This window comes from Vitis riparia, chromosome 14, assembly GCF_004353265.1.
Source record: "Vitis riparia cultivar Riparia Gloire de Montpellier isolate 1030 chromosome 14, EGFV_Vit.rip_1.0, whole genome shotgun sequence".
Classification (NCBI taxonomy): Eukaryota; Viridiplantae; Streptophyta; class Magnoliopsida; order Vitales; family Vitaceae; genus Vitis; species Vitis riparia.
In genome coordinates, this window is record NC_048444.1 from 28,182,001 (window position 1) to 28,209,114 (window position 27,114).

Sequence of the window (27,114 nt, forward strand, 5' to 3'; positions counted from 1 at the left end):
ATGCTTTTTAATTCTTTGCTTTAATTAAGCACCATTTCAAGCTTTATTTTTAGCTATATGTTTCTTGCTTAACATTCATGTAAGGTAGAGATGTTGGTTTTTTAACTTGTTATTTTATCAATCTTTTTCTCTTTACATCTGTGCTTGACTGTATTACATTCATCTTTTGTATTGATATTTTGTGAAGTGGTAATACTATTTTTGCATGTAACACGCAATCTTGAATATTTGATGCCTAATATCATTTTTCTTTGTCATACTAAATACCTTAGTTAATTTCATTTATTTAAAGAAAATTAGATACAAATGAAATTAGATGAGAGCATTTAGTATGATATTAAATTTTTTTATTATATATATATATATATAATAAGATATATGATTAGATTATGGAAAATTTAATCAAGTATATAAAAAGGTAATAGTTGAAACAATAGGCCGGAGACTAAGGATGGGCATGAGGGATTAGTCAACAACCTTTCCATCAAGTTAAGTGATGACCAAGTATAGTCAAGTGGTGAAAGAACAAGATGTTGGATGTTTAGCTTAACATACCTTCTTCAACGATCAAGACACTAACAACTTTAGGAAAAGAAGATGACTAGAAAAAAGTTGGATGGAACAAAAGCCTCTTGAGGAAATGAAATGGGAAGTTTCCTCTAAAGGTCTAAGCTAGGGCACTTTTATAGCTTCATTTTGTATTAGGGAGGTGAAAATTGTAGGTAAGAGATGCTTATATGCTATTGGTTAGTTGAACTTATGTGAGGGAGTGGTATCTTATCTAGTTTATTTATTAATAATGTAATTAGTTTGAAATAGAACGGGACATTGGTTTTTTGTACGCAACTACAATTAAGCAATTTTACTATTGAGCTCAAGGTATGCTTATTTGCTTTACTTAACACAATCCATTAAGGAGTTATGTGGGTGAGAAGTTCCTTGTCTCGATAAATTATCTTTACGTTAGATCAAGTTTTATTGTTAATTGATGACCTCATGGTGATTTGGGTTATGCGTCTCTAACAGTCAATTATGAAACTTTATCAACAACTCAAATCATAAATTAAAATATAATAATTGATATTAACAACTTCGATCAGTGCCAATAGAGATTAAAATGAATCATAGGAATGAACCTAGAAGAAAACTTTGCATGTCACTTTTGAGTTGCCAATTTGGGCATCTATGGCCCATTGTAAGAAATTCCTTTTCAACTATCCTACTTTTGTTGCTGAACCAAGTAGTTGGGGAAAAACCCCTTGAAGAGAATTTTGTGATAATGCTGCTGCAGTGGCATTAATGGTGGTGGGTTGGAAGTGGGCTGCAGAAATGGTGACTGTGACCCACTTTCTAGGGTTTAAGGTTAACCAATAAAGGCTGAATTCTCTTTAATTCCATAAAAAACAATTGACCCAACTTCCATATTCTGAATCCTAGAAAGAGTAAGATTTAAATAAAGGCCTGTAATCTGAAGGAAAAAAAAAAAAAAAAAAAAGCAAAATTCCTCCACTCAGATACAGAAAGCTTTGTCAGATACAAATACAATGGTGGTATGCTGTCAAATTTATTCCTATATATGATAGTCAATTATCAAAGGCACAACTTTAGTTTTATTATGCTGATGAATTAAGTGATTGGACCTTGTAATAAATTCCCAAAGAGATGAGATATTGATATCTCTCTGGACAGCATCTCTTGACAGGCTAGGTGTGGAGTGAGATAACAGTCAAACAGTAGTGGCTATGCAGAATGTTGAAGATTCTGCCCAATTTCTAATGGGAGAATTATTTTTGGGGTATATGAGCCCAAATTAATAAAAGCTCCGTATAACTCTTCAAATTGAGTTGAAGGATATGAAATAGTAACGGACAAATATACCCTGAACACATATAAAATATTTTATAAAATTAAGTTAAATATTTTTTTTTTCAATATTTTTTTTTTCAAAAATACTAAATTAAATAAAAGTAGTTTTCAAAAGTATTAAATTAAATATTTTTTTTTCAAAAATATTAAATTAAATTAAAGTATTTAAAAAATATATTAAATTAAATATTAAATTAAATAAATTTATTTTAAAAAAATATTAAATTAAATAAAAGTATTTTAAAAAATATTAAATTACATAAAAGTATTTTTAAAAAATATTAAATTAAATAAAAGTATTTTTCAAAAATATTAATTTTTTTCTCAAAATCAACAAAGGGTATTTTTGGAAACACTGAAGGATGATATCCTTCAACTCAATTTCCATACTTTCATTGGGTCTTTGGCTCAATTTGAAGAGTTACATGGACCTTTTATTAATTTGGGGATCCATCTACCCCCAAAACATAATTCTCCCATTTCTAATCTATCACCTTTTAGGTTTATTTATTTTTATTTACTAATTATCATATATTTTTTAAAAAGAAATTTAGAGAGAAAAAAAATGATGGTTTTAAAATAATTCCAATTTATGAAAAGAAACTACTTGGTCAAAGTTCTCATCCATATATCCTCAATCATAATCATCTTTTAAAGCCATGATTTCATAAGTGGAAATTTTAGTAAAAATTATTTCTTTAAAAAAAAATTTTGAAATAAATATTTGAAAAGAGATTTTTTTTTCTTGAAAGTTTTTAAATATATTTAGTTTTTAAAAAGTGTTAAGGAATGAAAAAAAATGTTTAAAAATAACTTTTTTATGTTTGAATATCATGAATAAGAGGAGAAAAAAATTTAAGAAAAAGGAGAAAATATTAGGGCTTTATTTGATAACTAAATTCGAAAACAGTTTTTTATTTATTAAAACAAAATAAAAAAAGGGGGGAATATCTTTAATCACTAAATAATAGAAAATAATTTTTTATTCTTAAAAAAAAATGCTTTCAAAAAATATTTTTTTATTTGTTTTGTTTTCAATTATTTTTACTTGTTTTTTTGAACGTTGCGTTAAAAAATTATTATATAAAGGATTATTTGATTAAAAGGTTTTCTCAAAACTCAATTTTTGAAATTTAATCTCCTACCATTTTTTAATATCATTTGGATAAAAATGCCCTAATTATATTCTTATAAAAATAATCATTTATTTTAAAACCTACATGTAAATACTTGAAATAAAAAATGACATTTATATAAAAATTTGGTTACTTTTCAAAAAAAAAAAACATGGGATATGTTAGATTTTCGATTTGTGGATTATTTCATCATTTTGAACCAAATATTGCTTATATGAATACGAAGAATGATTAGAAAAATGTTATATATAAAATTTATTTTTAAAACATATTTAAAAAACATAGAAAATTGGTTAAAAATATTTCAAATCCCCAAACATTTATTTTTTAAAATATCAAAAAATAGTTATCAAAATCTATTTTTTAATACGTTACCAAAACAATACCTAAATAACTTTATTCCCATTTTTTATAGGTAAAGGTGATAAAAGTTTGGGAAAAGCTTAATTTTTCAATGGAAAATAAGTGAATACTTATATATATATATATATTATTTTATTTTTATTTTTTCCTTTGCTTATAATTTTCCCCTCTAAACTTTCCGTGAATAAAAGAAAAATGATCCTATATCTGCTGTATTTTTTGAAAATATCTTTACCTACCATCCTTTTTGCAACCTTTTTTTAAAAGAAAAAAAAAAAGTAAGTTGGTCAAAAGTCCTCACTTTCCGTGGTAATAGTATTTTCCACTCCTGGCTATAAACAATTGTGAGTGGGTTATATACTAATGTATCATCCAACACACTGGATTTTAAAAATATGATGCTAAGGGCCTTAAGGCACTGTTGGGTTAGCATCTTGGAATGGTAATTCAAAGTCTATCCTATGCCTGAATGTGGAATGTTGTATTCACAACTTCATTTTCTTTCTCCACAAATTCGGATTTATACTATCTTTGAAGGGAACACCCATCCATTCTTATATCATTAAGTTGCTCACTAGTTTACTAGTTGCTTTAGAGTACAAAATGAGATTCCTTAAAAGAAAAATCATAACTAGAAGAGGAAAGGGAATGGAATGTAATTGACTTCAATTAAATTTTACCCAAAACACAAAAGTGTGGAGTTTAGAGTCAAATGATCTTTATTGTGGGAGTCGGGTTTGTGGGGAGGCCTTCCTCCACATGTCAGTCCACTACTAATCCACGTGGCGCTCCTCTCGGTACGGTTTGGACGGTCATCATGGTAACCGGAGGTTCCTGTTCGGACTATATAGGTTTGCAGCTAGCAACACTAGGCTTCCCTAAGTTGGCAACGCTTTCCGGATGGCTTTTGAATCTCCCTACTACGTGTAATCATTCGTTCTTGACACAAGGTATGGTAGATGAAACCTTCCCCAGTTCACACGTCTATGTTAGAAGACTATCACACATTGCCCCATATCTCCAACTGGTTGAAACGATAGACAAATCATCATGACACACCATCTGACGGTCCTTGTCAGTTGCTTAAACTGTGATGATTATCCTACCATCTACAACCATCATAGCAGTGAAAGTCAAAGTGCCAACTCAGCACAACAGTGACACCCTCCTAGGCTCTATAAAAACCCTCTTGGAGCAAAACCCAGGTACGAAAGATTAAGGGCTCTCCCATTTACTCTCCTTCAAAGGGTTCCTACCTACTTGGTATCTAACTTAAACTTCGTGTCTGGACATCCTTTATACAGGAAAAAAGATAACTCAGTCTCTAACTATTGGATAGAAGCCTTTACTGTCACAACCAAGGGAGGATTTATCTCTAATTGACCTCACGACAATAGGATTTGGCCTAATAGATTATCAACTCAGGCATTATGCTCAAGCATATTGTTTGAAACAAAGAATGTGATGATTGATAATAATTTAGAAAAGATGTGATAGTAACACTAAGCAATTTTCACTATATCGAATAATATTAAAGGTCGAGTCAAAGTTGTCTCTTACCACCTTAGTAGGTGTTAGGGGACAAGGACACTACTCACAAAGTATGCCCATTCCTTTACTTGTGTTGTATTGCAAGTAAGATAGGTGGAAATCTAGGGTTGGTCCCATTGGAGAGCACTCACCTCCAGGGAACAACCCAATGACTATAAAAAGACTCAAAAGAAGATAAAAAGGTATTCTCATTTTTACCACCAAAAAGGAAATTTCTTTATAAGAGTCAGGTTATTGACTTTAATTATCAAAGAGAGTCGTCGGGTTTCATACCCGATTGAACCCTATTTGTAGGTTTAAGAGAACATAGGAGTACTTAGGAGAACATGGGTTTAAATAATAATTTCATAAGATGTCTATAACCTAAGTTTTATTAAAAGGTCATCTTGACCCAAAATTCCAAAATGTGACCCCCAATTATAATAGATAAGTCATCTAATATGTGTTAAGAGTATTTATAAGCCTTAGTGATTGATGGGATCAAAGATCATGGGCGATCCCCAATGGAGAATTTGAACTTGCTTACAATTCATTTTATGTCAAAATGTGAATATGAAGCCAACATTTTCCTAATACCCCATTTGGCTACCAAGAAAATGTGGGAAAATAAAAGAAACAAGAATTTTGATGCTTAGATGTTACTACAAAGGTACAAACACAACTACCACAATAACCGTCTCAAACCCTTGTAGAACCATAAACCCAAAACTATGTACACAAAACAAGGAGGAGGAGAAGCCTTTTCCCCTTTGACAGGCCCTCTTCAGAAACTGCTGCAATTGACCATACAACATGGCTAACAATACATGAAAGAAGAGTAGAGAGAAATCTAGGCCTAGTAGCAGCCCAAAGCAAACCAGTTCTAGGGTCAGTTCCAATATATTGGAATGGGCCCAAGCCCATCTTAAAATGGCCCAAGCCCAATGACCAGGCAAAAAGTGAGTCCACAATTGCCACAGTACTTGAATACATGGCAGTCATGGACAAACCTCATCTCGTTGATCACTGAGGCTTCAACTTAAATTTTGAAGCTATGTACCCTCTGAATCTATCAAAATAGGGGGTTGATCTCGCCCATTGTGAGAAAATGTGTTGAGGCAATCTTATCTTGACCCAAAATAGAAGCATTAAAGTTGATTTCAGAGCCTGATTTTCAGGTTTATAGTTGAAGATGGTGGTGGGCATGGGATACCTACTGTATATTCAAAAGCCACTATCTGCTACAAGACAGTAATAACACTGCAACATCTGATTCCAATTTGCAGACTTGTTAATGGGGGCTACAAATGGTTGCACTGACGTATGCTTTAAGCCTTTAACCACCAAGTGTGCACCCCATATTTTAATGGTTTGGAAGTGGTTTCAGAAAACACCTCTAACATTTTTATTTTATTTTTGAAAAAAATAGATAGTGTGGGAAAATTTAGAAAGTGATTTTAAGACATTAAAAAATTTGTAATGCTTTGTACTTAATTTAATTCAATTAGGAGGTTTCATAAAAAATTAGAGTAGGGTGAAGTAACTTTTTTAGTGTTTGTAATGATTTTCTTTTAAGTTATGTTTGGTTCTCGAAAAATCTGAGGGAAATTACAAGGAAAAGAAAATACAAAGGAAAAGTAGAAAGAAAGAAAAAGGGAAAAAAAATAAAAAATAGATTAAAAATCGATAAATTATTTATATTTGTTACTTCAAACTCATTTTATTTATTTTAACTCATTGATATAAAGATTAAATAATTTAAACATACATGAAATTTTAATTAATTTTAATTTATATTTGATTTTCTTTTATATTTTATATAGGATAACCAAATATGAAAAAATCATTTTATTTTTTTATTTTTTTTCTTTCCTTAATATATTCTAGGAACCAAACACAACCCTAGGTTATGTTTGATTCCCGGAAAATACTAAGGAAAGAAAAAAAAAATGCAAAAGAAAATGATTTTTTCATGTTTGGTTGTCCTATGAAAAATATAAAAGAAAATCAAATATGATTAAAACTAATTAAAAATTTATGTATTTTAAAATTATTTAATTTTTATATTAATGAGTTAAAATAAATAAAATGAGTTTAAAGTAAAAAATAAAAATAACGTATCAACTTTTAATCCATTTTTTATTTTTCTTCACTTTTTTTTTCTTTTTATTTTTCCTTTGTATTTTCTTTCCCTTGCATTTTCTCTCAAATTTTCTGAGAACCAAACATAACCTTCAACTAAAAACATTTCAAATCTTTTGTTTCCATACTCATCTTTTATTCAGATTTTTTGACTTCCAATAAAATTAGATGATTAAAGTGGAAAAATGGTTAGAGTCACTTCCTTACCTTCTACTATCCCTAAATATTTATTAACTTACCATAGACTTTAGTTTTCCATATAAAACAGATACTCCAAAGTTTTTCCTTTTTAGTGTATATATTATTCTAATAATACCAAATAAGAATTTGAGACACGAAAAAAAAAAATTACCCATTAGTAATTTGAGACACTTTCATGGTGACTATAAATTAACATGCAATGTGGGAAAAAAAATTTTATTTCAAAGCAATAAAAACATAGTTTTATGCTCTTGAGCAATGTCCACAATCCAAGAAGATTTCCAACTAGTTCTCATATCAACTCTTCTCTTTCTTGTTTTTTCTAGTTCATGTGATGCCCAACCCTTCAGGAGATGTAAGTTTGATTCAATATACCAACTGGGAGACTCCATATCTGATACAGGTAACTTGATTATTGAGAGTTCACTAGGAGCAGCCACTCCATGCTCTCGGCTTCCCTATGGTGAAACCTTCTTCAATGAGCCCACTGGTAGATGTTCCAATGGCCTCCTCATGATTGATCATGTTGGTAAGCAATACACTTGGTTCCTTCTTCCTTTTTCCTTTTCCTTTTAGAGAACAATGGAGATCCTGCAGATACTATGATCTTATAACAAGCCATTAACCTCTGCATTTTTTCTGAGTACTTTCCATTTGATTTCAAGCATTGGAAGCTGGTCTTCCGTTTCTAAATCCCTACTTGAAGAAGGACTCGGATTTCAGCCATGGAGTCAATTTTGCCGTTACTGGTGCAACTGCATTATCAACATCTTTTCTTGCAGCTAAGGGTGTAATCTCTCCAGTCACCAACAGTTCTCTCAATGTACAACTTGATCGGATGTCTAGTTTTTTCAGTTCCGCCTTTCACAATGATACAGGTTCATCATTCTTCAATCATATATCCCCATCAATCCTGACGAACCTTTTAAGTTTAGAGCGAATAATATCTAAATGGTAGGGATTAAGTCATTACATTAACTGGTATTAAAGTTTATTCCTAACCCCAATGTAAGAGTTTGCTTGGTCCTATGAGGACTTTTTGTCTGTTTGGTCTTACAATCGTTGTGTTAACATGAGAATGATTGTGATATCTCATATCGACTGGGAAATCATAATCTTGTGAGACATAATAAGGACGTTGTATATGTATAAGGGGTAATTGTGATATCCCATATTTGATAGAAGAAAAAAATTCTTGTCATAATATATATATGAGCGCTAGTCTCAATGAGACGTTTTTTACTCCGATAGGACAATATTTATATGATTAGGAATTAGTCATTTCACAATTCAATTGTAATTACCTGGTTATTATTTCTCTATATCAATGATTAATCATTGGTTATATATATTTTGGTAGCAGATCGGGCCCAAGAGCTTAAAGATGCTCTCTTCCTGGTTGGAGAGATTGGAGGGAATGATTTTAATTTTGCCTTCTTCCAAGGGAAAACCATAGAGGAGGAAAAGAGCATTGTGCCTGACGTTGTCCAAATTATAAGCGATGCAGTTAGAGTAATTAAGCCTCTGATCAAACCCGATATTTTCGATACTTTATGCGCTTATATAGACGTAGAACTGATCGATCCTAATCTTCTCATTTGTAAAAATACTTGCAGAGAGTCATTCAGTATGGCGCCAGACGAGTGGTTGTCCCTGGGAACTTCCCAATAGGCTGTCTTCCGATCTATCTTACTGTATTCAAAACCAACAACACGGCAGCATATGATGAATTCAACTGCTTAAAAGGGTTCAATGATTTTGCAGAATATTACAATGAACGTCTGCAACAGGCCATAGAGGAGTTGCGAAATGAGAATCCGGATACAGTTATCGTATATGCTGACTATTACAATGCATTCCGATGGCTTTTTCGTAATGCTCTTTTTCTGGGTCAGTCCCTTAACTAGTCATGATGGTGAGAGCACATACATACATAGATTTTAACTATTGAGATCAGTGATGATAAGTCTTCTTCGTCTTCGTTTTGTAATGGACAGGGTTAGATCCTGCGTCTTTGCTGAAGGCATGTTGTGGGGTTGGGGGTGAGTACAACTATGATCGAGCCAGGACTTGTGGAGCTCCGGGGGTTCAAGCTTGCCCTGACCCAGATAGGCTTGTCCACTGGGATGGAATCCATTTGACACAGAAGGCGTCTATGTTGATAGCAAAATGGCTCATTCAAGACATCTTACCTAAGCTTCAATGCAATGCTTAGATCAAATTTCCAGCTTGCAGAACAAGAAGATTATGTTAACAATGGAGCCATAATGTTCAAATCTCAACCAAAATGTTAAAAATGCATGATGGGATTCAATAAATGCGTCGGATGTAGCTAAGCATCGTAGTGTGTTATGCTTAAACTAAGACAAACCCTTTTTCAATTGTGCTATCTACTCAATCTCATTGTAACTCTCCGAATGGTCATGCTTGAGGAAAGGCACACATTTCTTCATTGGTATAACTAACAGCTAATAGACTAAATTATATCATCTCCATAGCAAAAATTGTTGGAAAATTATTGTTGCGCTCATTATCCACATGAAGTTACATCTCCAATATTTCAAGGGTTCATGATCGAAGTTGCCCATTTCCTTGGCGCAAGACCTCCTCAAAGTCCCCAACAATTTCTTGGCTTTGGTCCTTAGCATGGAATCAGTGTCTTCCAACATCTACCAAGGGCGAGTCAAGTCTATGCTCATCGCCAACTTCTTCTTCCCAATGGGAGGGGCTGCAATCTTACTGTCAAACAAAAAATGCAGCAAGCAAACAACAAATATGAACTCCAACACAAAGTCTGAACTCGTCTTGGTTCTAAAGACGCTGGTTACAGATGTGTTATCCAGGAGGCTGATGAAGAGGGGTATGTAGGGGTGTCCCTATAAAGATCAATTCTGCAAGTAGCAGGGGAAGCACTGAAAACAAACCTGTCATCACTAGGCACATTGGTTCTACCATACTCAAACCCACTGCAGTTTATCAGTTGTGCGGAAGAAAATTTGGCCTCCTGCTAGAAAAAGGGGCCCTCATATCCCAAATTTTAAGAAGACTTCGGAGCATTTCTGTATTCATGCAGGAGGAAAAGCAATGTTGGATGCTATCAAGGACAAACTGAAGCTTACAGACAGAAATAATGAAGCATTAGAGATGACAACACTTGGTTTGGAAACACCTCATCTTCATCAACCTGGTATTCACTCTGCAACAGTGCTGTTTGGAAGTGCATTTAAAAGCTCAAACCTGGTGATCCCTGTGCCTGATCAAACAGGATCCACCTCTACCCAGTTCAGGTAGGTGATTGACCATTAATTTAAATCAGCTGAACTGAATCCGTTTAATACAATATAATTCAACAGAGAAATGTATAAACAAAAATTGTTTAGTTTTGGGCTCATAGCTACAAAGATAGCTGCAACCATCAACAGCTTCAGAGAAAAGGCACCCACAGGATCCCTAGGGAACATCAACTCAATTTGAAAATCAGTTTTTCTTATGATATGGGAAAGAAACTTGATTACCAGTGAGAATTATCATACATCTACCAAAGAACAAATCAGAGGAGATGGGCAATGCAAACTACAATCCTATTAAGCTTCTCAATTTTCTGTATAAATCATAATAGATGTTCCACTTGTCCGCATGTTTCTGAACTCAGCCGCCCTGTTTCTTCCTGGAATCTGAAACAGTAGTACAAGCAAATCGCTATCAGCATTGGTACACAATCTGCCATTCCAAACTCTTCTTCAAGAAAAAAGCTTTGTGAGGGAGAAGAAGAAGAGGGTTACTCAGAAGCCTTGATTTGAGGGGCAAAAAATAGACATGGGTGTTTGTCACTTTTCTCTTGATTGATTTAAGAATATAAAATTAGGTAATAAAGTTAATATTATATAAATTTGTAATTATTTAATAAAAATTATGAAAATATAATTTAATAAAAAATGGAATAAATATTTTAAAATTTTAAATATTTGTGTTTAAATATCATATTTTACACAACTACGTTTATTTTGTAATAAAAAATCTAGATATCAAATAAAAATTAATTATTTTTTATTAAATTGATTAATCATAACCAGTATAATTGTACCTATATATATTTTTTATTGTGTAATAAATGCTTATATTATTATTTTTTGAAACTTTGAGGATGACTTGATTAAATAAGATTTGTTTGACAAAATTTTTCTTAAAATTTCAAAATATATATATATATATATATATATTATTTTTGTTTAAATAGAATTTATTAGATACAATATTTTCTACACGATTAAAAAACAAAAATAATAATCATATTTATGAGAAATTATCAAATTTAAAATTAGAAGACATTTTACTTCAATCTTCTGTAACTAAATTGAAATCTACTTTTTTTTTTTGCATTTATAAATACTACCTCTTCAACAACTACATGTTTTTGAAAAGATTGTAATTATGGTGCAATTTCTTTTATAATAAAATTATTATTATTATTATTATTTCTTAAAATTTTAGAAAAAAAAATCTTATTGAACAAATAATAACACAAGCTTATTTATTAAATAATAAAAAAAATAAATATAATTAAAAATAATTATAATAATTATGATTAATTAATTCATTTAATTCAATATTTTTTTGCATATTTAGATTTTTATTACATTTGTCATACAAAATTCTATTTTATCTTTTATTATATATATATATATATATATATATATATATATATATATATATATCACATTAGCTTTGCTAGGTGCTCTCACATGCCTTTCGCAAAAGTTTCATTTTGGTTAGTGGTGAGCCCCACAATGATGGGGGGCTTCCAAAAATTGACGGGCAGGTCCAACCGAAGTAGGGAGTACCCGCTCGCCTTAAAACGTGTGTTCGTTTTGGTGGGTGTCGGCACGACCAGCCGTCTCTTAGCGATCATTGGCGAGTCGCCTTTCACCCCCGACAGGACGAGTTAACTTTTCACATCTCGTCGCCTCCCATTATATAACCAACCAAATATCTTCCATTCCCTCCCATTGCCGATGTGGGATGGCATCTTCACCTCCCCCAACTTCTCTTTTGCACTTTGCCTTCTGGAATCTGTCTATTCAACCAATATACCTTTTGGGACGAACTTTATGATAAACATTGAACCATAAGGGAATGAATGAAATTGGGTAGGTTGCTGTCACAATTATTGGTGGCTAATAAGTCTCTGACAGGACATGGGTGAGTCCCATTTAGATGGAATGCAGCCCCACTGGCATTGATGAGAGCCATAATCCAAGGGGAGGAGACAACTTTTTCAATGTTCTTCTGGATATGCAGAATGAATTCATATTAGAGCTACCAAAACGGAACAGGATAATGGAATAAGAAGGGAACTTTTAACTAAGACCCACTAAATTGAAATAAGATTACAGTGTGTGGAAAAATACAGAACAATTCCTCAGCATTTTGCATGTTCTCATGACTCTATTGGTACAGTAACTTGCTGAATGGGACAAGGGTGGAAGAAGAGACAAACAGCTGAGATGTCATCCACTGCAATTCCCCGCCTCTTGCGTTTCCAAGCACGGGCTGCACACTTGACTAGACGCTTGGCTGACTTCGCTCTGTCGGGTGTTGAAGATACTATTTGCACTGCTTCTTGATTTGAGACAACATCCCAGACCTGAACAAATAACAATCGATTTTCACAAAGAAATCATCTAATCTACACAAGAATATAGCTTTTTATCTGATTCCTACTTAGGGTTAATGTCCTGGAGTTTTGTTTCTTCCATCACCAAAATATTTTCTGAGTTACCTCTAGCAGCTGGATACAACCATTTATACCAATTAGCTTTGATTTAAAAGAAAGTCTCATAGTCATACAATTGAAATAGAAAAAGTTCACGAATGTTTCAGCTGCCCATAATATGATAAGACTGGGTATCCCAACAATAGAAGCATTCTCCTCTAGTTTTGCTCATAATAGTATTAAGTTCATTAGTTTAGATGTAAGTAGTTTTATATGCTTTTTCGGGTTTTTCATTTTCTACTATTTTTGCAAACTCCAAAAATTACTGGGTACAGTACATACCCCATCAGTTGCTAGCACAACAAATTGGTCTCTGCTGGTTATGTTCCTGTGTGTCACTTCAGGCACAGAAATGAGTCCAAAATCCTTCACACAGTAATCCCCAAAGGCTCTAGACATAGCCAGTCCTGGTGATTCCTCATGGGGAAGCCAGACCCTGTGCACTCCTGGCTCATCGCCTAAACAGAACACTCGCCCTTTGCACTGAATTATCCGCTCAGCCTCCTCTGGAAACAAGATTTAACAGAAGTGTCAGAGTCTACAAACATTTTGGAAGAAATGGGAAGTGAGAGGGAGAGAACTAACGAGGTAGATTCGGTTTGAAATCAATAGTAAGTTGAACTGGTTCCAAGTTGCCATCATCAGACATGGTAGCCAATACAGCGCGTGAGTCACCGACATTTGCTACAAAAATGCTTTCCCCCTAGCAAAACATCAATTTGGACTCTATTCATGTTTATCCTGATTAAACTTCCATGGTCATAATACTAATAAATGAAAAACAGTAAAATTCTCCAAGCAAATTACACTGCAAACAAATCCTTATTTCCTCGATGGATTAAAGATTCTCAGTCCTAAAATTAATCCATTGACTAGAGGTTAGAAGGAACATAATGAACATAGGTTTCGAAACCAAGCTTCTTGCCTAACCAAGTCCCACTGAATTTGATTAACCTTTCTTCTGTTCTCATACTTATTACAAGACAAATGAAGATTATGATTTTTTTTTTTTTCTCAGTATCGGGTGAAACAAGCAATCCAATATATTGGAATAGGAAAGAGTGCTTTCTCTAAGATGGGCAGTTGGACCAAAACAGAGGCAACCTAAATATAGTCCCCATCCAACCAGAGGAGCAATATTAATAGCTATATCAAGAAGCCAGATAAAAAGACTAGCTATATATTAAGACTTACACAATTGATGTGCCATTTGGACACCGTGGATTGAATAGAATAGTAAACAGTCTAAGAATTTCTTGGGATACCTAATAATAGATTGAATAATAAACGGTCCAAAAATCTTGTGGGATTCCTAATACTTAAAAAAATGATTTCTCTTGTTGAAAGGGTCACCCCTGATAAATGAAGAGTGTAAGAAAACATAACCATCTCGCAGACCTTGAAACTGATGTTGAGAGTTTCCTTCCCTTTTTCTGACTGCATGGTATGTTGGAATAACAGGCAAAGTTCGAACCAAGTCAAAATACCTTGAATACGGGAAAAGTTTTTGAAACATTCTTAAAAGCTCACTTGCTTCTTCTTTTCCCCTTTTCATGATCTTAATTTTTTAAATCTTTTCACCGTCAATTGAATATCCTGAAATTTTTTATCAACAACTTGGTTTGTGACATTTCTGGCTTACATCACAATAATTCCTTCATTCCTATATAGTTAATCCAAAAGAGTCCATACAGAGCCAAGTTCAATATATGCAGACAAGAATCAGCTTCTTCTTTATCATACTTTCCTATAAATATTTAACATGGTGTCCACACAGAAATTGTAAATTGTCGCTCATTTTTTGGTAGTTTTTCCGCATTTTTCTAGTACTCAACCTTATTCTATGAAGAAACGACTGGAAAAAAATACAAAAAGTGACCAATAGAATATAGAACACAGACTTCCATGCCTTGAAATAGCCAAAAGTGAAGTAAGAGGTATAGGTTTCCATGGAAAAAAATGAACGAATCCAATCTATTTTGGAATTTAAAACAACTAGGAACTTCACTCACCTGTCTAACAATGGTAAGTGCCGTTGTCCCACTGTTGAAGGAATCGATTCGACGATGATGCTCAAGCTCTTGATCAATAGCAGCACAAGTTTTTAAGTAGGAATGCTTCCATATATTAAACCGGTGAAGCTTTTTTTCTGCTTGCAAGTCAAAATCTGGGTCAAGTGAGGCTTCAGCAAGGGTTTCCTGCCAATTGCACAACAAAGAAGATGGCATTGATTCTCTGACCCTTTTTGCCACATAATGACCCCATGGCCCGTGACCGTCAAAAACCCCACAAAAGAGCATATCCTCTTGCCCTCCAAATTCCTGCCATTGAAGAAGCAAAATCACATTCATCAATTTAAAGCAATCAAAACCCACATTTTCATTTCATTTAGAGCCAAACAACTAGCCATAAACAACATCATGCCATTTGGTTGCTATGAAAATATTAGATTAAAGAAAAATCATCAAAATTTAAATCTTAAATTTTCTTGGTTTAATTGAGATTTTCCCCAAACATTATATTCAGAATGTTGTTTTCCATTATTTCTCCTCCAAATTCTCAGAAGTAAGCCTTATAAAATTGCCAATTTTCTAGGCATACCTCCCACACAATGAAGCAATCCTGATTCACACCCTTTTCTCCTCGCTTTGAGTAAAGGGAAGTGAAATTGTTTGAACCATTGACATTAACAAATCCGGAAGAGTGCAGTATCAAATCATTCTTCTTCGCCTCCTTTGCCATTACTTCAACAGCCTCTCTTCCACCACAATTCCCTGAACTGCTCGCTTTTTTTATAGAAAAGGACCTCGCCCATCCATTGAACATGGATGAAAAATGCCCCATTGCCTCTGCAGTTCAATTCCCACCAGATTAAGGAAAGGTTCTTCTTGGTATGACTTGTAAATCTTGAAAGGAAAGAGAGAACAAGTTATTTACAGTCTGTTTGATTCACGGGAAGGCATGAGAGGAAAATAAAATATTAAAAACTCTTCAGAAATGAACCCTTGTTTCCATTTCTCACTCTTCTTCCCTGAGAACCAAACCGAATGCTAAAGCATATTAAATTGCGGTGAAAACGATAAAGGTAAGAATCTAACTATTTACAAAGCATAAAAAAACAAAAACATTGAATCTGAAAGGCGCTCAGAGCACATTCGATCTTACATGGAATTCCAACAGAGCAACTAGCACTTTTTTATATAAAAAAATTAACCACAAAATCAGCTGTTTGGTTGCTGAGAAAATTCCCCAAAATGAGAAGAAAAAAAAAGGTCAAGATCTCAAATTTTATCTTCCATTTCATTCCATTCAACCCAGCACACCCCCTCACCTAAGCTGAGTGGATTTTTCATTTCTTTCATCAATCTCAACACTGCATCTATCACCTTAAATAAAAAATAACCTAAACCATCAAAACTTGCTGCTTAATTGCTGAGAAAATAACAGCTAACCAAAAAAAACTCAAAATCTGAAAAATAAAATAAAATAAATTTCCATTTTTCCAGTCAAGTCAGCCTAACTGCCAAACACAACCCCTTTAACCCAGCTGGGTGGAGCTGATCATCTCCGGTCAACCAAACCAAACCAAACCAAAAGAAAACAAAAAACCCAAAATTCAAAGCTCTCCGGTCTTCCCTTTCCACGTATTTTCCGGGAAACCAGAAGAAGAGGTGACAAGAAAGTTACCAAATTCAAACAGACAAGAAAGGGTAAAAAAAAAAAAAAATGAGTGGCGTTGATGGGAAACCTCGATTTTCCAGGTGAAGAAGGAGAATTCACAGAGCCAGAAAGTGTTGGGGTTGCCGGAAAACAAGTGTAGCCGGCCGGAAAGAGAGAAAAGACGGGTGGGTGGAGGTGGGAAATGGAGAAAAAAGAGAGTGGAAAGGATGGGAGTCCATGGTTTGGAGATATGGAGAAGAAAACAAAGACAGCTTGTGTACAAAACAGTGTACGTGTACCTCTGCAACTACAAAAAGGCTCCCTTTTTAGCTTTCTAATTTACTCCCTCCTTTTTCTATTCTTCTATTACGGTATTACCATAACTTTTGGGTAGAGATCCATCCCCCTTTTTAATTTTTTTCTTTTTTTATTTTTATTTTTTACTTTTTTTAACAATTTAATTCATATTAATTAATAAAAATAAATTTTCTGGGTTTTTTTTTTAAATTAAAAATAGGCTATGCCATGAAAATGATAACAAAGGAAATATTAAAATAAGATGTGAATGGACATTCATTAAGGCCCATTTTTGACATTAGGTAAATAAATGTACTAAATTAAAATTTTTATTTCTTTTCTCCAAAAAAATAATATTAATGATGCTGAAAGTAGAAGGTGGGAAAGAAGAAGATTGGATAGTCCCAAGAAAAAAAGAAATAATTAGGTAAATAAAGTGGAATATGACAAGAGCCTATATTATAGCATTGAAATATTATAGTAGAAGCCTATGTCATAAGATTGACACATTATAATAGTATAAGTGGTATTAGATGGATTGTTATAAAATATTTTTCACCAAATATTTTAATTTGAGGGTGTTTTTAAAAAATCAAGATAATAAAATAAATTTTGTTACTTAAAAAGCTTAATAATTTTCATACATTATTATTATTATTATTATTATTATTATTATTATTATTATTATTATTATCACCCATTGATCATGTTCTCGTTAGCAAATAATAATTAGAAGTAGGAAGAAAAATTACAATGTTTTTTCTTAAATTATTAATTGTAATGGATGCCACCAAATTTTTTTGTTTTTTTTTCTTTCAAATGCTAGTACCATTATTGATTTGACTTTAATTCCAATAATTGTTTCATAGTTATCACAAATATTTTTCTAGTTGCGAAAAATATGCACAGTGCTTGACTTTTCTTTTTCTTTTTTTTTTTCTTATGAAATCACATTTAAATACTTAACCATGTGTTTCATCGTCTAAGTTTGTTTGAAAACTGTTTTTGAGAACAGTATTCTGATTTTTAGAATAGAAAACATAAAAAATATGTTCATCAATTAAAAACTTTTTTTTTCTTAATAATATAAAATAGGATATTATCCGATAACATCTCTTAGTTATTTTTTTTATTATTTTTACTTGTTTTCTTATTATTATTTTAAAAAATAATTATACCCAACATAATTTAAAATAAGACACTATATATAAAAATCATTTTTAAAACATATTTAAAAATATTAAAAATATTTTAAATTTCTAAATATATATATATATATATTTTTTACAAAAATCAGAAAACAATTTTAAAAAACTATTTTTCAAAAATTTTTTTGAAAATAATTACCAAACAAGTCCTTAATTTCTAAAATAAGTAGGATTAAAATCAAATAATTAATCCCATTATTGCTACCGAATTTTAAAACTCCATGAAATGAATATTAAAATAAAGAAAGAGGTTAGCATTCTACATTAATAAAAAAAATAAAAAACATGCTTTCTTGATGTTAGAATTTATTGAAAAAAAATGGGTGACTTTTGTTGACCAAAAAATATTGAATTGAAGAGCACACATACAAAGGAATATTCACAAGTTTGATTCTTTTTTTTTTTTTTTTGCATGAGATATTATGATGCAATGTTTTATTATTAATTATTATTTTTAGAAATATAATACACCTAGAAAAATCACAACCCTACACGTGGCTAATTATTGGTGTAATAAATTAAGACTGTCCGAAGCCCAAGTCATTAAAATAATTGATTGAACTTATATTAAACCCACAAGGGAAATGATTGAATAAAAAAAGTTGTAAGGAACTCAATTATTTTAGTATGATGCCAATGAAGGGATAATTTTGTTAATAGAGGAACCAATCACAAGAAGCCAGCTAAGCATTACAATAAAGAAAGAAATTTTAAAATTTAATAAAGTATTTTATTTTATTTTTTAATGTTTGATTTATTTATAGTTTGCCTTTGTGTCTAAATTTACAAAACATTTGGGTGACTATTTCTTTTTCTAAGTTTTATATCGAAAGATTTTGTTACCACTATAGAATTGCAATTTGCAACTCATTTCTAAATTAAACTCATAGTATTTTTTTTTTTCGAAAAATGTAAGTGGAAAACATTTTCTATTTTTAACTTATTAAATTTTCTAAAAATACACTAAGAAAAGCAAAACTACATTTAGTTAACAAGATGGAATAAGATATTATCTAATTGGATGTTATATCCGATGGACATAATATAGTAAAATATTATATACAATGAGATATGTTATATTATACTTATATTTATTTTATAAAATACATAAAAAATGAAATAAAAATATATCTTAATTAACAATTTAGTTCTATAAATATTTAATTTTTTAAATATTTTAATTAATTTACAATATATTCTACATTTTAGTTTAGAATTAACATACTATTAAAAAAAAACACGAAAAATATGTCTCATTATATATTTTATTTCATATCTGGTTGAATATAAGATAAAGTAAATAGTGAAATACTTTCTCTTATTTTGACACCTATCAAATATAAAACAATATATATTATTATCTTTTTTATCCTATGTCATGCTATATCCGACTAATTATAGCCTAGTTCGGACAGTTATGACCTATAGTTTTGACCATGAAAACGCGGAGTTTAACCGTGTAATATAGGTTTTTTTTTTTTTTTTCATAAATGTGATATAAATCAAAAGGTCAACATAATCCACCAATACCAAAAGCGAAGGGGCATAAATGCAGTTATACATTGAAGCATGAAAAGGACACACATTTAAATACAGAGGAAGACAGTTGGAATTTTATAATGAAACTCCTAGGAACAAAACATGTTTGAATCCCATGAATTGCAACCAATTAATCCCCTTTTTTTTGTGGTTTTGAGGACCCCTCTCTATCCTCTTATTTGGTGAGCCACCATCCCTACCCCATTCTTTCCATTTTTGTGTGGTGGTTGAAAAACTTTCCATGCACATTATTATATTATTGTAAGTATAGATCCAAAGTTTAGCTAATAATGGAGGGCCCTCTCCTAAACTTATGGTCCAAGAGAATCTAACTAAACTACCCAACACCCTTATTATAAAATTAGAATTTTTTTTATGGCCCCACTTCAACTTTTATAAATGTCAAGGTTTTTTGGGAAAATAATTTTGTAAATGCGTAATTTTTATTTAAAATTTGATTTAAACGTTTTACAATAATTTTAATTAAAATTTGATTTAAACGTTTCACAGTGATTTTAAAAAATATTTCTAATCTTTCTGATACTAATTTTTTATTTTTAAATATTAAAAAAATTAAAAACACTTCTTAAAATTATTATCAAATACATTCTAACTAAAGTAGAATTGTCTAAAACATAATTTTTAAAATATTAAATATAAAATCATTTTTTATACTGGTTAGAATGAATTTTAGGTTAGACGTAATATTTTTTTAATTATTGTATTAAACCTTTTTAATAAAATTACTCAAACAAAAACTTTTATTAAAATTAAATAAAAGAAAACTTTTTACTTGGAAGCCAAAGCAATATCTTGATCCATGCCATAGAACCCTTATACATGTATTAATCTTTTTTTGAAAAAAAAAAAAAGAATAATTATTTTTTCAGTAGAAACAAAATGATTTAGGGGAAAAAAAAATGTTTTTGAAACAAATAATTGGTATGAATCCCCCCACCTATGAGGAGAGTACATAGGGAAATATCAAAGATGGGGATGATGCCCTCTCCCCCACCTATAAGTTGATAGCCAATTGACCACGCCTTTGTCAGATCAAGACTCTTGGCCCGTCTTTCTGGTGGGCCCGGCCCAATTCAAAGTCATAGATCCTAATATTTGGTAAAAGATTTTGTCCCCAGCAACGAGAAACTTCTCCATACACCTCCTCCTCCACACCTGTACCAGCAAACGTGTCATACAGAAAAGATAAGCCTGGCTGATGTACAACGTGTCAGAATCCCGGTGGCTGGGCGGCTGGGGTTTGGGTGTGAGTCACACACGCAAGGGTGGCTGTCATGGTAAGCATGTGAAGCACGGGCCATGAGACCACATGATGATGTCGGTTGAAGGGAGTGATTAAATGAGGTCGGGCGCAGTGGGATCCACGGAGGACGTGGAAGGAGCGCGTAAGAATATGACACGTGATGGAGAACAGATCACATGTTATAATGGGGCGGCGCACTGGAAAATGACGCCACTAGTTTCCAAGGAACGCGGTAATGAGTTGGTTTTTTGTTCAGGACTAAGGACATGAAAAGTGAAAAGTATTCACCCTTTTTCTTTTTCTTTTTTAATAATTATTTTATTTTTAAATAATATTTAGGGATAATTGATAGGGAAGTAGCCTAATGAATATGTGTAGGGTCATATAGACTCTGCGACACTCCTTTTTGGGGGGTCACCTAGAACTAGATAGTGATACATGTTACAATTTTTTTTCTTTAATTAAATTAGAAAATATATTCAAAATGAAAAGCTTATAAAATAAGATCAGAAATGATTGCAAATGAGTAGTGACTTTCCCTATCATTCACTGAATTATATTATATGCTCCTATGTGATAGTTATTTGTCAAATCATGGTGTTTTAAAGTAACTTTTTATGAGCCAGATCCAAAAGTCTTTGAAAATTATTTTTTATAACAGATTTCTATTATTCAAAACAAAAAATTTAGAAAACATGTTTGAGAATCAAAAACTTCCTTTTTTTTTTTTTTTTAAGAACATAAAATAAAATGTTTTTAAAGAACATATTTTAGTTATTTTTTATTATTTTCACTTATTTTTTTTTATGATTGTATTAAAAAGTAAGTATACGAACATTTAAATTGATTAAAAATAAAATATTACATGTAAAAATTATTTTTAAATATATAAAAAATAGTTTAAAAACATTTTAAATTTTCAAGCAGACTTTTATTCTCTAAAACCAGTGTTTAAAAACTATTATCAAAAACTATTATTTAAAATTATTTTAGGTTAAAAACAATTTTTTTAATGAAAAAATGCGCTTGCAAACATTTTAGCTCCTTCCAATATCATTTACAAATGGACTCTAAGAGCTATTTAGGAATGATTAGATTAAAACACGCTTAGTGTGTGTTCGGTAGTCATAAAGTGTTTTTGACTTTTTTAATACTTGAAAAATAAAAAATTTCAAATATTAAAAAGACTAAAAACACTTCATAAAATTACTGTCAAACACATTATTAGTTTGTCATGCTTTTCGAAAGTGATTTTTGAAAGAATCAACTAAGCGATTTTCTATGTTCATAAAAGAGATTTTCAAAAATTTGTCAACCACCTAATTGCTACAATGAACTGCCTCCAAGCGTTAGGAAGCTCTTCCAAATATTAGAAAATGCTTATAACTCTCTCAAAATCACACGCTAACAAGCTCCTAGTTTATTCATGGTTTAGGGGCAATGTTGGAGATATGCAAATGGAAAAGTAGAGACTCTTAGATGGGCATGAATTTTGATGAATATTAGTTAAAATTTCATCTGAAAAAACAGTTCACAGCATAGACGACAAGTCACAGCAATTGGGTACAAAGACGAATGAATGAAACACCATCCAGTTTTAGCATGTAGAGTATAAAAGTTGCAGTTAGTTTAGTTTGATACCTTTCTTTGTGAAAATTCTCTTGCCGAGCCTCTGGGGGAAACTGGACTAAGCTGCTTGGTCATTCATGTGGTCTGCCTGAAACTGTCTCACCAGCTGCAGAGACTGGTGATAGAGGTTGAGGTCGATGCCATCGACATTCCTACCCACTCTTGCTTGTAAGATTGCCTGAAAACGAAAATGAAGTAGCAGAACATCATCTCAACAGCCATTTCATCTGCAGTTAGTACTCTGTGTGGGAAAGAGATGCAAGTTAGCAGGGCTTTTAATCATGAACCCGTACCTCATTATCGGGTTGAATGAGGAGTTCACCTATGAATTGATAAATGGAGCCAGCTCGAAATGTAAGGTCCCTCAGATGCTGGGTGTTGATCTTCAGGTTGGCACTCCCATCAATAACTATGGCTATAGCTGTCTCAACAGAGTACTCTTGTAGCCTAAGGGGGAAACACAAGATATTCCAATAATATTGCATTATTGAGAATGATAATAGGCAAATTACAACCAATGTAACACATAAGATGCAATCATGTAACCAAATCATAATTGATCAATGCATTACACAATAATTTGGAACTGCTGACCTGTTTCTAATAATCATTAAGCTTAGAGAACATGCAAAATATACAGAGGAATAAGAGATTAGCTTCAATAGATAGAACCCCATATATGTGCCCGCATGCAGATGCAAGAGGCCAATAATTTGTCAGCACCAGCTTATGATGTTTCCTTGTTGAAAGCAACATCATTGGATGATAACAAGGTCACAAACATCCATGTAATCAGTACTAGAATATCAGTAAATTGACTTTTATTATTCTTCCATCCCCTACAATCATAAAGCACACATAATGTTACCAATTTGCACTACCAAGTAAAGGGAATCATTTTCAATGAGATCTATTGGGGGAATCTAATATAAATCATATAATGCACAGTTCAAATGTTCAGGACATAAAATATGCCCTACAAGCCTGTCATGGAAAGGACACCAAACACCTTATATCATACAAGTTATTTGAATTATAACAAAGAAAGGAATAAAAAACTTGACCAAAAAATAAAAGAAAATTGGATAAGATTGCAACCTCTCTTGTATCACATACTTTCAAGAGCTGAGTTAAAAGTGATGATGGAGAGAACAACTGAACATGTAATCCACTTTGGATTTAGGATTGTGGCAGCCCTTTTTAATCATGCAGCAAACAGATCAAAACTATTTTCAAAACCGAGACACTCTAAAAATATTAGTTGTAGAATATTACAGCAAAGATTAACTATCTTTTAATAATCATGGGTAGATCACTTTCATATAATATTTTTAGCTTTTTCTGTACTTGATTATTTTTTTTTTTCAAGATCCTGTTCTTTCTGCTGGAATTAGGGACATGGATTTTTAAGTCCCCGGATTTGTAGTGTTCTTTGGCCCAAATAAACAGATTCTTATTTCTGAAGTTTTGCAATACTTGAAATGTTAAGGGTCCAAGTTTTGTGTATATGGCACTCTTTTAATCAACTCTTCTAGTGCAATCTAAATTGTCACAGCTACCATCAACATACTGCCACCATTGCTAGTACAACCATTACCAGTTTGGCCATGTCAATACCATCACTACCATCTTCTCCTATGTAATGATATCAAAGTGATAACTGCTGTACCTGTCCTCGATCAGCATTATCACTTGCCATCCCACCACCTCCTCCATCACCACTACTATAGTGCTGTTAGCATGACCTCCACCAACAACATACTATCAAATACTATGTACTTGCCACCCTGCCATCTCCAAAATACTTTCAATTCCATCTCACCTCCACAACTACATATGACATAACCAGTGCCGTGTTTAAGAACACCATCAATACCACCTTCAACTTATTACTATCACCACCTCATCTCTCATGACAAGTGCCACCATTAAGAGCATTATCAATTTATCACAACCAATACTGCATACAGCTTACCACCAACACCAAGATTATATCTGATGACACCACCACCCCTTACCTCTGCCTCCACTGGGAAATTATCATTACTTCAGTCTAAACAACACAATGAGCCCTCATGAAATTAAGAAAAGAAAAGGGAAATATAACTCCCACAGATAACAGATAAAAAACAATTACAAACAAAGAATAGGGTCAATTGAAACTTTAGGAAGGAAAGGGACTTACTTTCCAGTAACTCTAAGTGAAGCTCCTTGCTTAAAGAATGGAGAAGATGGTTGTAGGTCTTGCAAAGAAACCAATGCTCCAGACTTTACTGCAGAGGACATCATTGACCCACTACTTCCTGCAAGTTAAGGATAGCATGTGATGAAAGAATAAAACAAATTATTCAACAGCCCTGCAAAAAATAGGTTACGTACAATGCTAATCAGGAAGTGGGATTTGTTGGGTGGGGGGTGCTGATGTATTTATTTTTTATTTTAGAATGATTCAATCCAGAAGTTTCAAGCAAGAAGATTCCACTGAAAATAGTGCCACAGAATTCAGATAGTCTCCTGGAATTTGGAAAACTCAGAAGTTACTTGGTTTGGCTAGTCTGATAAGACAATAGCAGCTCTCCTCACCCCATGTTGAAAGTTTCTCTACCAATATGTCATTCAAACACTTCAAAATTGGCAATCACCCAAACCCAGTAAAGTCCTAGCTTTGTAGTTCTTCAGCTTGAGCTTTTCCCTCATCAAGGCAATTCCACACTCAGGATAACAAATATATCTTCATTAATTATCCCTCTCTCTGTTTATTTATTTATTGAAAAAAGTTGGGAGTTCATATCAACAAGCTTCTTGGCAAAAAGTTAAACCTACAGTCATACACATGGAGCTGATACAAGTCAAAATACCCTCACAAGTTTACTAGTTAAGAATCTTAAACGAAAGCAAACCATAACTTTTAGCTCAATTTTAAAAGCAGATAGCTCAACGTTTGAACAGTTAAGGCCCTTTCAGGATGATTGGCACACTCCAGCAAACAACGAAAAATAATGCAAAGGATAACTTTCAGCAAACCCAAAGGAAAGGAGAATAAAGGTCACCACAAACAGTGGATTAAAGGATCTTCAAAAACAACATAATTCTACAGGGCTTACAGAACTGAATAGATCAATCATCAACAACAAAAGTTAGAAGTATTTGGTTTTTCGACTCCTATTTAAAAGGCTTTTTTACTTATAATTTCTTATTATAGGAAGCTTTTATACTTTTAAAACTTTCAATTTAAATAAGACAAATTGTTATAAAATGAAAACAAAATGAATAATAATAGTTCTCTACATGTCAAACTCCTAGAAGACTTTAATAAGACTAAAGTTGAATTGGGAGACTTTGTTATTTTCTGATCCTGTTGAGACACCTAAAAAGCCTTAAGGTATATCTATCTCTTTCTTCATGGCAGCTACCTTAGAGTTGTCCCAGATTAGGGCTCAGTTTGGCATCAACTTCTTGATTGCCCAAAAGTTTTTCTACCTATAGATCATCTTTACATTGTGTTTTAGTTACAACTAAAAGATGTCTGAAACCTAAAACCTCTTTTCACTAAAGTTAGATATAAGATCCTTTTTCCAAAGAGCTTCCAAGAAGGGGTTTCAAAATTTAAAATTTTTCATATTTTATTTTCACATATTAGTAGATACCTCTTCTTTACATAAATTTTCCCGAGAAAATCTTCATTAGAAGCTACAGCTGCACTAAACCGCCTTCAAGTCTCAAAATTACCTACATTATTTCTCCCCAACACAAACAGAGAAAAGAAAACCTAGGGCCACACATCAAGCACCACCAACTCATTCAAGTTGCTCAATATAATGATTATAATTTCGAAATAAAACTGCATTGAACTATAAGTTCTACATCTATAATTATAATGCTTTTGATCAGTCACTGAAAAACAGATCAAAGTAAAACCCTAACAAATCAAAATCTGGAGAAATTGAAAGAAGCTGAAACCCAAACCAGAGCCAATAATGATAAATGAGACAGATTCAATCAAAATTAAGGCAGAACATCGGAAAAGGAAGAATAAAAAACTGACCGAATCATTTTGCGGACGTTGGGTTCATCATCGGAGATTCGGAGAAGGCTCGCCAATGCACTGCTGGCAGTAAAAACGGTGTCGTTTTGAGGAGAGAATACAACAACAGGTGTCACTCCTATGAAATCAAAATCAAAACGGTGCGTTTTGAATGGATGGTGATTAAATCGAAAAATCGTTTTAAACCAACCGATTTTCAATAACTACAATTATTCATTATTTAATGATTTTTTATTTTTTATATTAGAATGTATTAAAGTAATTCATTATTTTAAACTATGATCAAATTATTTTTTAAATATATTTATTATATTTTAGGTTAAAATATTTAAATATATTTTAAATTTTAAATAACTATAATGGTTCAATATTTATTATTTATTACTTTATTATAAAAAATATTTTAATTAATTTTTAAAATAAATCTATTAAAACTAAAATTAACTTGTATCTAATTAATC

General features: G+C 32.2%; 3 protein-coding genes across 10 annotated transcripts; 1 reads left to right on the forward strand and 2 right to left on the reverse strand.

Moving 5' to 3' along the window:
• Positions 1 to 7,496: 7,496 nt before the first annotated feature.
• On the forward strand, positions 7,497 to 9,453 carry LOC117930625 (acetylajmalan esterase). The gene is made up of 5 exons (XM_034851257.1): positions 7,497 to 7,767; positions 7,904 to 8,116; positions 8,602 to 8,750; positions 8,855 to 9,128; positions 9,236 to 9,453. The coding sequence occupies exons 1-5, from the start codon at positions 7,497 to 7,499 to the stop codon at positions 9,451 to 9,453; spliced, it is 1,125 nt and encodes a 374-aa protein (XP_034707148.1).
• Positions 9,454 to 12,515: 3,062 nt separating this feature from the next.
• LOC117931097 (probable protein phosphatase 2C 34) lies at positions 12,516 to 16,954 on the reverse strand. Of its 4 annotated transcripts, XM_034851968.1 has the most exons (7): positions 16,760 to 16,954; positions 15,949 to 16,042; positions 15,613 to 15,860; positions 15,024 to 15,332; positions 13,597 to 13,714; positions 13,294 to 13,517; positions 12,516 to 12,882 (listed from the first exon to the last, which is right to left on the reverse strand). In XM_034851968.1, the coding sequence occupies exons 3-7, from the start codon at positions 15,853 to 15,855 to the stop codon at positions 12,676 to 12,678; spliced, it is 1,101 nt and encodes a 366-aa protein (XP_034707859.1). In that variant the 5' UTR covers positions 15,856 to 15,860; positions 15,949 to 16,042; positions 16,760 to 16,954; the 3' UTR covers positions 12,516 to 12,675. The 4 variants fall into 4 exon arrangements, with proteins under 4 accessions (XP_034707859.1, XP_034707858.1, XP_034707856.1 ...); XM_034851967.1 differs by lacking the exon at positions 15,949 to 16,042; XM_034851965.1 differs by lacking the exon at positions 15,949 to 16,042 and having other exon boundaries at positions 15,613 to 15,917.
• Positions 16,955 to 20,580: 3,626 nt separating this feature from the next.
• LOC117929482 (CST complex subunit TEN1) lies at positions 20,581 to 26,763 on the reverse strand. Of its 5 annotated transcripts, none has more exons than XM_034849782.1 (4): positions 24,794 to 26,585; positions 22,902 to 23,055; positions 22,621 to 22,786; positions 20,581 to 20,891 (listed from the first exon to the last, which is right to left on the reverse strand). In XM_034849782.1, exons 1-3 carry the CDS (start codon positions 24,895 to 24,897, stop codon positions 22,667 to 22,669), a joined length of 378 nt encoding a protein of 125 aa, XP_034705673.1. In that variant the 5' UTR covers positions 24,898 to 26,585; the 3' UTR covers positions 20,581 to 20,891; positions 22,621 to 22,666. The 5 variants fall into 5 exon arrangements, with proteins under 5 accessions (XP_034705673.1, XP_034705669.1, XP_034705670.1 ...); XM_034849778.1 differs by lacking the exon at positions 20,581 to 20,891 and adding an exon at positions 26,654 to 26,763 and having other exon boundaries at positions 22,460 to 22,786; positions 24,794 to 24,911; XM_034849779.1 differs by lacking the exon at positions 20,581 to 20,891 and adding an exon at positions 26,654 to 26,763 and having other exon boundaries at positions 22,460 to 22,786; positions 24,794 to 25,427.
• Between the last annotated feature and the right edge of the window lie 351 nt (positions 26,764 to 27,114).